Source organism: Dipodomys merriami, unplaced genomic scaffold, assembly GCF_024711535.1.
Source record: "Dipodomys merriami isolate MVZ:Mamm:240054 unplaced genomic scaffold, mDipMer1.0.p SCAF_8, whole genome shotgun sequence".
In the NCBI taxonomy this organism is placed as follows: domain Eukaryota; kingdom Metazoa; phylum Chordata; class Mammalia; order Rodentia; family Heteromyidae; genus Dipodomys; species Dipodomys merriami.
This window is the reverse complement of record NW_027206401.1, coordinates 21,567,397-21,580,653: the sequence shown is the minus strand read 5'-3', so window position 1 is coordinate 21,580,653 and position 13,257 is coordinate 21,567,397. Positions and strand designations below refer to the sequence as shown.

The 13,257-nt window shown below is 35.4% G+C and overlaps 1 protein-coding gene across 6 annotated transcripts in view; it reads right to left on the bottom strand.

The window, feature by feature from the left end:
- The window catches only part of Ahi1 (Abelson helper integration site 1), a 133,572-nt gene that overhangs the window by 51,614 nt on the left and 68,701 nt on the right, over positions 1 to 13,257 (bottom strand). For all 6 annotated transcript variants that reach the window (XM_070010717.1, XM_070010719.1, XM_070010718.1 and 3 more), the window contains one exon: positions 7,188 to 7,308. In XM_070010717.1, coding sequence (XP_069866818.1) covers positions 7,188 to 7,308 — 121 coding nt within the window. The remainder of the gene's footprint in view (positions 1 to 7,187; positions 7,309 to 13,257) is intronic.

Below are 13,257 nucleotides of genomic sequence, written 5' to 3'. Positions count from 1 at the left end.
TTCTGGTATAGTTTTAATATAGCTATATTTTATATATAACTATAACCTTATTTTCCTTTGGATACATTCTTTTTCCTATCTTCACTTAAAGTGCTTTATTAAATTATGTCTTAAAATAAGATTCTCATTCCTGAACTTTACAACTTTGGTGCAGCAGGAAGGGGGGGTAGCGGGAAGGATTGGGTAGGGGGCCGGGGGGGAGGATGGGAAGGGATGGGAAGGGGAAACAAAGGAGGAGGCTACAATGCTTGATAAGAAATGTACTCATTATCTTGCCCATGTAATTGTAACCCCTCTGTACAGTATTTTCACAATAAAAAAATAAAAAAAGATTCTCATTCCTTTGGCCTCAATGAAAATTACATGATTTCAAAATGAGAGAGGGAGAAAGAAAAAACAAGAACCTCCTGTAACTTTATCTTATTTATTCTCATAATATTTTATGGGTTTCAAAGTATTAATATTTTATAATCTTAACAATTCTATAATAGAAAATATAGAGACATTTATCTGGCGAGAAGCTAATTACATAAGAAAATAGTTACGGGGGACAGAATTAGGAAACAAGTCCAGATGTTCTGACTTCAAGTCCAATGCTTTTTCTACCATAACATACATGGAAAATAAAGTCTTGTTTTTCAAAATTTTGATGATAAAATATTTTTGACTCTTATTTTAATATTGGTAAGCACATTTAAGGACTGTCTGTCTATAGAAAATGGGTTAATCCTGCATATTATCAACAATTAATTTGTTCCTTTCACCTATCTCACCAGTGAATTAAAATATTGGGATTTTTGGAAAGTTTGAAATCAAGATTAAATAGAACACTCCTTTTCAGTTAATAGTTTAGAGTTCACTAAGAAATAATAACAGAAAGCTCTGCCAACCCTGATAAGCTAAGAAAGTTCTTTGAAGTTCATTTTACTTTTCTTAAAATGGAAACTCCCTTTTAACATCAGCTGTGTTTAGTGAGTCACTTTCCTAATTTTTGCCAAAATGTATTTTTCCTTTGAAATACAAGAACTATCATGTTACTAGCTTAAATGTACTACAACCTCCAAGTTTATAATTAAAAAGATGATATGAAGATTACATGAATGTAAGATGAACCAAATGAGTCATTTTACATTATTTCACTTATCCATTCAATCTGAATAAAATCTAACTTAAAGCACTGCTGTGAAAAAATTCACTTAATATATAAAATAAAATGCACTATCTTTCAAATATAAGCTAACAAATATGATATTAATCAAAGACTATTCAGCAATCACCTAGTGATTACTAGGTTCAGGTATCATTGAAATGAGAAAGATTAGGCTGAACTCTGAATGTAGAATACAACAGTGGGAGAGAAGGAAAAGGTACACATCCATGTTCATTGCTGCACTAAAGGTCAGAATAGCCAAGTTGTAAAAATAGCCCAGATGCCCTATAATGGATGAATAAATCAAGAAAATGTGATATACACATATTTATATTATATATGTACATCTGTATGTATATACATATATATGTATACACATATATGTATATGTGTATACATATACATATAAATAGCCATATACACACACATATATGCATCAATGATGGCATTTTACTCATCCATCAGGAAAAATAATATTATGTCTCTGGAGAGAAATGGATAGACCTGGAAAAGATTATATTGAGTGAAGTAAGTCAGAATCAAAGAGAGAAAGGGTGCATGTTTTCTCTCATATGTGTAAGTTAGATCTAATTTATAAACATATATGAAAACCTATACAAGGCTATATACATATATAAACAAACTGACTAAAGAATGGTAGAAACAGGGGAGGATTCCAACGGTATAATTCCTTTGAACAACTAACTTACAGTTTATTAAATGAATACCTGGAAGCTGAAACATGTTTTGTTAGACAGGATGGAGTCAAGGGCCAGGGAGGTAAATATAATCATAATGTTCAATGTACATATACAAAAATGATACCAGGTAACTTGAGGTAATGTGTGGGGTTGGGACAGATCGGGGAAGAATGATGGAAGAGATGACATTAATCAAGATGTATTGTACTCATTAACTGACGTGCTGAATTGAAATCCCTTTGTACAGTTACTTAAAAAAATAAAAAATTAAAAGTAAAATAGCTCATAATTTTTAGTAAATTACTGAACAAATCTTGATGTGGAATACCAATATTAAGAAGGAAAAGTTTGGGAGGCAAGATCTGAAGAGTCCCAGCTAGACATGGGGTTTGAGAAATGTCTTAACTATCTATCCCACTTCTGTGACACATTTTTTATGCTGTAATTTTAAAATTCATTATACTGGCTTATCTACGTATTCATTTCTTTCACACTATGAACATGAAGTCCTGAAGACAGAGACTGTAACATTTATTTCATATCCTTGAGATGACCTATACCAAAGTAATCAATTAAAATAATCTTAGAAAAAATGAGGCAGTATTCTAGAATTTGGGAGACATACAAACCAAAGTAAAAAGATTTACTTTTTTAGCAGTCTTCATTACCAAGACTTTACCTTGAACAAATAATATCAGTAAAAGTTTTGGCAGAATATAAGACCACTTAGCACTGTGCCTTCCAGAATGTAAGTAAGATCATTTAACTGTGGTGCTTAAGGAAACCCTGCCCCTTCCAGTGGCTGTGGGCTCATACCTAGTAGATTTGTGAACAGATTTTCCTATACTTTACAAGGCAAACATCAAAAACCTGCACATTATCACTCTATTTACATTATTTTTCAAATCTGTTAGATTTGTACAATCATGAATTATTTGAACAATGCTAAAAATTTAGACTTTGGACTGGGTGCCAGTGGCTCACACTATAACTCTTAACTACTCAAGATACAAAGATTTGAGGATCATGGTTGAAAGATAGCACAGGAAGATAAATCCAAGAGACTTATCTCCAATTAACTAACAACTAGAACAGGAGACAGGATTCAAGTAGCAGAGTGCTAGCCATGAGAACATGAGGTACTGAGTTCAAGTCCCAGTACTGACCGATACATACAAAGAACAAAATCTTAGAATTCTGAAGACAGAGACAACAAATTCCTCATTTGCCTGTAAACATGACAAAAAATTCAACCCTAGAGAAATTGCCCAAGATTGTGCAATGATTCAAAAATGGAGTGCAATCTAAAAACAGTGCAGAATTTTTTTCCCTAAAGACTAACATTTTAATGAATAAAATGGATTAATGTGGCCATTTTGTAAGTGACTAGACATCCCACTTTTATAATTTTCCTATATATTTGTTTCAATCAACTTTCTAGAAAGCCTATGACTTAAATGAATCAGGCATATTAAGTAAACAAAACTGAATCATGTAAAGCCACGTTACATTATCATATAGCTTAATGGGACTGCATGTGAATAGGGACCCGTATGGCTACGGGACCTGAAGAAGAATGGAGCCACTTGGCCTCAAGATTTCAAGGGATCTTTTCAAAACACAAATGAAAACTAAAGTATAGAATATTAAAGGAGATTAATAAGAAGCTTAAAAATTAGGAATGGATTTTTGGATATAAAGTTTAAAAGTAAAATTGTTTTTAACATTGGCCTCAATATGCACAAAGGAAAAATTAGGATTACCTAAATAATTGCTATTCTAGTTTGCTCTTATAGGTTTTCTTAACAGTTTCCAGCAAAGCCCAGAGCAAAGCACAGAGGATTCTTACAAGTTTGTCAAATGTAACTTTGACTCTTAATAAGTTTCAGGTAAGTGCATGCTTAAAAGCTACTTCTATGTTGACCACCTTGTTGTTTTTAATTGGAGTAAAGTGGCCTTTTATAAGACTCATTGATCTGAAACTGGTTCAAAGCTAGCCCGGCAGAAAAAGGTCCCTGTGAGACTGTCACCTCTACTCAGCCAGCAGAGTGCTGAAAGAGCAAGCAGAGATGCTTTGGGACTCAAAGTGGCAGAGTGCTAGCCTTCAGCTGTAGAGCTGAGGGACAGTGCTCAGGCCCAGAGTTCAAGTCCAGGGACCAGCTAAAGGGAAATGGCCAATGAAGCATTTATCCCAATGTGGAGAAGACACTCCTGGGATGAAAGCAATGGAGGAGCATCCAGAGGCAGTAAGCCACTGCTTGGATGACAGAAATGTCAGATCCTAGAGTCATTTGTGAGTGGCCCTTCAAAACTGGTCAGAGCCGGGAGGTCATGGGAAGAGTTTGTAAGCATGCTTAATGTCCATGACTATCTACCTTGTAAGGGACAGGAACTTGCCAGTCTTCTGTGATAGTAAAAAGCTAATGTTTTAAAATGTGGGGGATAGTTTAAATCTCAACTCCTTTAAGTGCCAAAAGCTCTAATTGACAGTAACTTTTTTGAGTTGACACCAGTTACATGAAATTTATCTGCTCAGGAAAAAGTTTGTAAACCTGAGAGTGTGTTTCTTTGATATTTTCTTTTTCTTTTTTTTTTTTTTGGGGGGGGGTCCGGTCGTGGGGTCTGTACTCTGGGCCTGGGCACTGTCCCCAAGCTCTTCAGCTCAAGGCTAGCGCTCTACCACTTGAGCCACAGCACCACTTCCGGCTTTTTTCTTTTTGTTTATGTGGTGCTGAGGAATCGAACCCAGGGCCTCAGGCATGCAAGGCAAGCGCTCTACCACTGAGCCACCTTCCCAGCCCGAGAGTGTGTTTCTATTGATATCTGTCTAAAGGCCTGCAAAGGTAACTTAGGCATTGTTTGGGTCACTAGAGATCACATTCCTAAGTCAGCCAGAAAGATGCTTTCACAAACCGGAGTGCTAAACAAGCTACACTGCTGTAGCCAGAGAAAAGTTCTGTGCAGTTGTCAGAAGTTAAAATATTGTTCTTAATGACATCTAACCCTGATAAGCTCTTTGTAAAATAGGCTAAGGTTATAGGTTCCTGGCTAGGTAGGATCAACGCCCTTGAAGTCAGCTTGAAGAAGTTACAGAAGATGGACCTTCGCCTATCAACCCCCTTTTTAAGATTAAGAGTCCAGAGTCAGTTTTGGAAAAATGTAGCAAAATAATTTTTTTTTTGAAAAAGGCATAAAGAATAGTGTTAACAGCTGTAGGTGTGCAAGTGTGGAGATTGCATCTGTCAGAGATGGTTACAAGACTAAGCCTTCTGTGTCTATTTACAAAAATATCTGGTTAGTAAAAAGTTGTCATTTTGGCAAATTGTCCTGGGCTATTGTCTAAATGTTCTTAAAAACTAATGGGGCCACAGCCTGCCAAGCCTATGTATTACTTGCATCCTTAACCAGTCTGTGTAGGAATTTACAGCCCAGCACGAGGTATGACAGACCCTTGGAGCCACTGAGAGACCCTGTTGCTGCTGCTGCTGCTGTACACCTTAATGGGTAAAGTTCAACGACGGCCTGACAATCACCTGGAGGAACTCCTGCCTGATTCCATCACCTGAGTCGGTTTCCTGGTTTCTGCGTTCTAGTGCACCTGTACCCCTGGGTTATATACCACGACTCCCCCTCTTTTGAAGAACAGGTGGAGGGCCTGACCCACCGATACAGAAGGGAACCCGTCACCATGACCTTAGCTGTCCTCATGGGATTAGGAGCAGTAGCGGGCATAGCAGGGCGGGAGTGGGGAGTGCTGCCTATGTACAAGGGTATCAACACATGGAACAGCTGAAGGCTGCTATAGCAGAGGATTTGAGGGGGCTAGAGGCTTCCATCTCTGCGTTAGGAACCTGCCTCACCTCCCTGTCAGAGGTTGTGCTTCAAAATCGAAGAGGCCTAGACTTGGTTTTCATTAGAGACGGAGGATTGTATGCGGTCCTAAAAGAACAATGTTGCTTCTATGCTGACCACACCGGGGTAGTGCGTGACTCCATGGCCAAGCTTCCTAAGCGACTGGAGGAGCAAAAATGGGAAAAGGCCGCCGGAGCCAGTTGGTTTGAAAACTGGTGGTCCCAATCCCCATGGCTCACCACATTGTTGTCTGCGTTAGCAGGGCCCATCATCATCTACTTTTGCTCCTGACAATTGGGCCTGTATTCTGAACAGGTTAATTGCCTTCATTAGGGACAGGATGGGTGAGGGCAAACTACTTATCATTAGACAACAATATGAGGCATTACAAAATGGGGGTCTCTAGGATTAGAAGACCCACATAAGAAAAGGGGGGAATGAAAGAGGCCATCCCAGCCCCCTTGAGTAGAAAGTTACCCAACCCCACCCTAAAGGGAACAAGGGAACAAACAAAAGGCACCAGCCCTGTTCCAGGAAACTGTGTCTAAAACGTCACTGCCCCATTCCAAGGATCTGCTTGCACATGCAGCTTTGCACGTATCTCTTACTAGCCCAAATTAGGACATGTATCTCTCCTTAAGATGATTGGTAAAAGTATGAGACTCAGTGTAAAATGATTGGCTGCCTGCGTGCAGACCCCGATGCGATACTTTAAATCTATTGGCTACTAATGCGCAGGCTTTGCCATAACGGATAATAAAGTCCTATATAAGGTCACCCTCAGGGAAGCTCGGGGTTCTCAGCTGCTGACTGGTTTAAGGTCATGCTGTGAGCCTGAGCCTGCTCAAATAAAAGCCCTTGGCTTTTTGCATGAGAACGTCTCTTGGTGTCCTCCATTCAGAGCAAGCATCTCGACCCTTTCAATGTAACTGTAATCCCTCTGTACAGTATCTTTACAATAAAAAACACTTTAAAAAGTTGTTATCTTGAGACTTGATGGTATGGTTGAAATGTTAAAGCATCTGCCTAGCAAGTTCAAGGCCTCAAGTTCAAACAACAGCACCAAAAAGTTTTGTAATTTCCAACTGTCTCACTTTTCTTAATGCATTCAGTAACAAGTAAAATAATTCCAAGTATGTGATAGCTAATGAACAGAAAGAGCCATCTTTAAATATAAAAACAAACATTCCTTTATCCAACTGGGTAACTGAGTTACATTCAATATATTTAAATGTTACAGGTCTTCCAACTTCTGAATTATCTGTTTTATAGAGCACGTATACAAAATACTTACTATTAATTTACCAAATCTAAATTTACTTTAGAAATAACTGCTATGAGATCACAAAAATGAGACGATAAAATAGAATTTAAGTGTAAAACCTGACCATTAGAATGTTAGACATTTTATTTCTGAAGAGAAATGTATATTCATAAAAACTAGCATTTGGACACAAAAATAATAATCAAAGAAAAGGGCTCACCAGTCTGAGCGAAACCAAACTGATGCAGGATCTCCTCAGGGGTCAGCATGTTTGGCTGTTTTAATTTAGGCTGTTGTGAGGAGGTGGGTGGTGGTGAAGTTAAGGAGAGATTTTTGTTGACCTGCAATAGAAAAGGCAAATTAGAACTACAGTGTAATTTCCTGAGTTACTGATGCAAAAATTGGATGAGAAATATTTGCTTACTGCTCAAATCAGGACACATGGTAGATCAAAAGGAGTAGTAATGATTTACACAATTAGTTTTTAAAGTTGACTAGACAGAATAATTTTTTTATAAGAAAAGAATGAAGTAGAGATAAAGGTATAACTATTCAAAAGCACATTAGACTTCTTACAGTTTCCTTGTCACAGAATTGGTATTATTTCGTCATTTAAAACACAGCAGTTTTAACATACAATTTAATTAAGGAAAAGCTAAAATGTTTGTATCCACATTTCTCTAGCATTTTAGTAAAATGGCAGGAACCCTCTTTTCAGAAATGGCACTCCTCTGTTTATATGAAGCATGATGACACAGATAATACAGCTGGTACCTGACCTGCCATGTGAAATACTTCCCACTGCATCAAAAACTACTTTTTATTCTGTTTAAAAACAGTATGACTATATAAGTGACAATTAAATTTTTTAAGTGAATGTAATGTTTTATAATGCATAAAACCTGCTATGAATGTCTGATGGAATGCCTAACACCTTTTAACTATAATTAAAATATTAGCTATCTTCCTATAACAACCCACTAAAAATGTTTGAGAACTTCATTAATAAATTTATCTTTGTGAATTAGAATTTTGGGGAAAATCCAGTCTTTTGTTTATTATTGGATAATTATTTATTCCTTTAGTTACTTCCAAGAATCACAATATAATGCAAGAATTTTTTAAATAGCCAGATTTTAAAATTTGCCACAAATACATAATCGACAAATTCACAAGAAAATTCCTTTTCTTTACTTTTGGTTTAAATAACCAAAACCACACAGAGGACTTCCACTGCAATAGTATTTAAAAAAATTCCCCTTTGGTGTGCTGTCTGAAAAAGGGAGTACTGTATAAGGGAGTACTTAGATGCCCTTTATCTGACTCACTTTTTACATTTTGGTAAATGCTTCTTTTCCTTCAAACAGTGATAGTAAACAGTATATCCTAGATTAATTTTTCCTTTGGAACAAAGAGCTTTAACAGATTTGGTGAATAGTAAATGAAGACCACATAATAATACAGTTCTAAACTATCTAATTTATTATAAGTTCATAAAACAATTTTTATTGCAGTGCTAGAATCAAACACTGGCTTTGCCATCCTAGATAAAGTTTTCCACTACTGAATTATATTCCCAGATCCAAAATATTCTTCTTTTTTTTTTTTTTGTCTTTTCTTTTTTGGTACTGGGGATCGAACCAAGGACGTTGCACTTGCTAGGCAAGCGCTTTGCCACTGAGCTACATCCCAGCCCTAAAATATTCTTTAAAGTAGTTAGAAAGTGTATACTACATCAATGCTAAAATATTATACAGCTTTACAAATTCTCAGATCCATTATTATACACTGATAAAATTTAATGTTGAATAATTATATTACCTAAACTAACAATAAAACTCAGTATCTTTTTATTCATCTTTAAATGGAGATGATTAAAAATAACATCTATGCTTTAATGTGAATATACCAGAACAGTTGAGCTAGTATTATAAAGTGTGATTTACAGGTTAACCACTAAATACTAGATACATTATCAAATAAGAAATAGATGAAATAAGACAGGGATATGGCTTAGTGGTAGAGTGCTTATCTAGTAGGCACAAAGCTCTCGGTTTGATCCCAAGTACTATTATATATATTTTATATATATATACATACATACATATAGGAAAAGATAAACTATAAAGTACTGTATCTATTATTAGTGTATTAGTGATGCCATTTGGAAGGCATATTGGAAGGTATATTTAATTTAGCATGATAGTACAGTAAATCTTCCAGAGTTCTATGCTTTAAATGGAAGTACTGTCTATAAAAGGATATATTTGTCACATTTAATTCACTTCTTTTTATCCATTCATTATTTTTACTTCTGAAGTATTCTTCAAAGTTTTTCCCCTACATGTTAAGCCATATATTTAAAATCTGGTGCAAAACACAGGTAAATGCTGGGGATATGAATTCATGTATCTCAATATAAGATTATGATTTTATTCACATTTAGTTATTTCGGAAGAGACAGAATAGTTTAACAAAATCAGGATGGCCTTTTGTCATCTACCTTGTGTGCTGAAACAAATAATGCCAGCAAAGCTAGAACAGAATACTTAATGTCTTTGTTCAAATAGAAAGACCTGTCACTCTTTTAAAAAATGTTATTTCAAAATGAAATAATTACATGTTCTTCCTAATCATTTTTGTAATTATATTCTTTTCTTTTGGACCATTTAATGTCCATAAAATGATGAATAAACACATAAAAAGGCAGATATTTTTATTTTCAAGTTTTGTGATTATTGCTTTTATTAATGATTTAAAATTAGAACACAAAGCATTTTCAAAACTAACCTAAAGATATTTATCACTTAGGGTAAGAAAAATAATAATAACCATTAAATAGAGTGAAGCAATATCTATTTTTGAAATATATGCTGTGGACAAGAATTGCTTAACAACTTTACAACAACAGAAAGGTTGGCTAAGATAGTCTACCCTATACCAACCTACCCTCTTTTCACAACACCTTATTTCTGCTTGCTTCATGCAAAAACCACAGTCTGCCAAAGTCAGTTTAATATCTCTATACTGGAGAATGCTAAAGACAAAAGGCATAAATGAGACTCAGAAAAGGAAAAAAAAAGAAAAAAATTACAAACAACCTCTGCCAAGTTAATCACAAAACCATTTGCCTACTCTTTTAGGTTACAGGCAGCTTCATGCAAAAATATGCAAACACTAATTCTGTAGAAGTGGGTTAATTTTTATGTAAAGAAAATCTCACTGCCTTAAAATTAAATTAAAATGACATAGATGTCATTTGAATGTTTTATACATATGCATATATATATATATATATATATATATATATATATATATATAACATTTAAAATTTGTGGGAGAGATACAACACTCATTTTCACCTATACTTACAGGTCTAACCATTTTAGCTGACTTTAGGTTATATGCTTTCACCAAATGAAAAACTGTTTATAAATGTTTAAGCTTTGAAGACTCCTCAAACTGGTTTTAAATTATAACTGAAAAGATGCTGATACTAACATATTACTAAAAGTTCACAAATGCATGTCTTTCCCTAAAGAGGTGTCAATTTTTCCAAAAATCTAAACAATAAAATAGGTAACATTTTAATTTGAAGACAGTTCTGGAAGTAAATGTAACACAACAAATGATTTGTTGATAATTATATATCTGGTGTAGAAATTACAATTCCAGTATTAAAGAGCAAGCTACATAGAAAGTTAGAGCTAAAGTGAGAGTCAAAGTATACAGTCAAATATCTTTGTCTTTTACATTCTCAGAATATAAATTCTAAAAGTAGCTATGTTGCTATGATTTCTTAGTGAAAATCAATGAAATAAGAGGACTATGGTAACTTAAGGAGAAATTTAAATATCTCTAGGCCCTCAGATATTTCCTTTACAAGCTGTGATAGAAAAGTGATTGTTAAAGGAATTGGTAAGATATTAGAAATTTTACTCCTAAAGGATGGGAAGGGGAAACAAAGGAAGAGGCAACAATGCTTGATAAGAAATGTACTCATGGGGCTGGGAAGGTGGCTCAGTGGTAGAATGCTTGTCTTGCATGCATAAAGCCCTAGGTTCAATTCCTCGTTCCACATAAGCAGAAAAAGCCAGAAGTGGTGCTGTGGCTCAAGTGGTAGAGAACTAACCTTGAGCAAAAGAAGCTCAGAGACAGTGAGTTGAAGCCCCAAGACTGGCAAAAAAAAAAAAAAAAAAAGAAAGAAAAAAAAAAGAAATGTACTCATTACCTGGCCCATGTAATTGTAACCCTTATGTACTATATTTTCACAATAAAAAATAAAAAATAATTTTAAAAAAGACTGGAGAAAAAAAGAAATTTTACCCCTAACCTACCTAGTTCATTACTACTACAGTCACTAAAACCAGAATTCAAATTTGAAGCAGTCATTACAAAGTTTTATTTTGTAATATTTAATCAAGATATTTTGATTCTTTGATAGCTACCAAGGTAGTTCAAAGATTACTGATATGATTCTTCTATGTAGAGTTCAAAATTAAGCTCTAGTCTGATTTAAATAAGTCATTTAGCATTATGCTTCTTGCCTCTGACATCTTGGATTTTTCTAAGACTTTCCCTCCTTTCTATTCTAATATACTGACCTAATTTACAGGAAAACCTTTCTGAACTCTTCACTTCCAAACCTATAAAAAAACATACCTCTTAAAGTTACACATCTCTTTTCTTTTAGTGTCCAAGATAAAAGCATTAGTAAGATTTATTATCTTAGTATTGGTTCTAATAAGGTATGTTCTCAAACCTTTCCAAATTCTACTGACTATTTTACCACAGGCTAAAGGCATAGCCACTTCTACAGTAGTACAATATAGAGAGCAAACAAAAACGCTCCAATTCTGGCTTCCTGCCCAGGCCAGCTTTGATCCGCGATTCTTAGATCTCAGCCTCCTTAGTAGCTAGGTATACAGTTGTAAGCCATTGGTGCCCAGCTTTCACTTTTAACTTTCACTATTGCTCTTCATTTGGCCTACTTAGAAATTCTTCCTGTTCTTTTTTTTTTTTTTATTGTCAAGGTGATGCACAGAGGGTTTTCAGTTACATAAGTAAGGTAATGAGTATATTTCTTGTCAACCTTGTTACTCCTTCTCTCAATTTCTCTTATTTTTCCTCCCCCACTACCCCCACCCCAGTTATACAGATTGTTGGGGCTGGGAAGGTGGCTCAGTGGTGGAGCGCGTGCCTTGCATACCTGAGGCCCTGGGTTCGATTCCTTAGCACCACATAAGCAAAAAGAAAAAAGCCAGACAGTAGCGCTGTGGCTCAAGTGGTAGAGTGCTAGCCTTGAACTGAAGAGCTGAGGGACAGTGCCCAAGCCCAGAGTTCAGGCCCCATGACTGGACCCAAAAAAAAAAAACAAAAAACAGATTGTTTCTAAAATATTGTCTTGAGAATATCGCTGTTGCATTGGTTTTCCCTTTGTCTCACCATTCTGTTGTTGCCCTTCCCTTCCCTAATTCCTATACACATATATACAATACCTGAGTACCAACTGAGGGAAGGGGTAACAAGTTTAACAAGAAATGAACTTATTACCTTACTTATGTAACTGTAACCCCTCTGTACATACCTTAATAATAAAAAAGAAAAAAACACAAAAAAACCCTTTCCAAATAACTGAAAGCCATATTTCACACAAATCAGTTTTGTCTCTTCATGATGGAATTATCTGCCGGTCTGTCTCTCATACATACATCTAATGTAGACTTGAAAAATTATCTTCTCTGGATTCTCTATTTTTAACCCTCCCTCTTTTTTTTTGGCCAGTCCCAAGGCTTGAACTTAGGCCTGGGTGCTGTCCCTGACCTTTTGCTCAAGGCTAGCACTCTACCACTTGAGCCACAGCTCCACTCCTGGCTCTTCTGGTAGTTAGTTAGAAATAAAAATCTCACAGACTTTCCTGTCTGGGTTGACTTTGAATTGAGATCCTCAGATTTCAGCTTCTTGGCTAGCTAGGATTACAGACATGAGCCTGGTGGCCTGGCTCTATTTTTAATCCTAAAAAGTGTTTTCAGAAAATAAAATGTTCTAAAAAGATTATATCTTACTACTTTAAAACAATTAACAATTTAACTTGAGAGCATTTATATTAATCTAGGCTAAGTGATATATTAAAAAACAGGTCAAATCCCTTGGCTTCAAGAAGTTTACAGAAGAATGTGGAAAGACAGATTTATAAGCATTACATGGATTTATTAGGATTTATAAGAATTGAGAGAGAAAAAAATGGAAGAGGCAGAGAGAGCTTTTTTTCCTAGCAACTTATAATATGG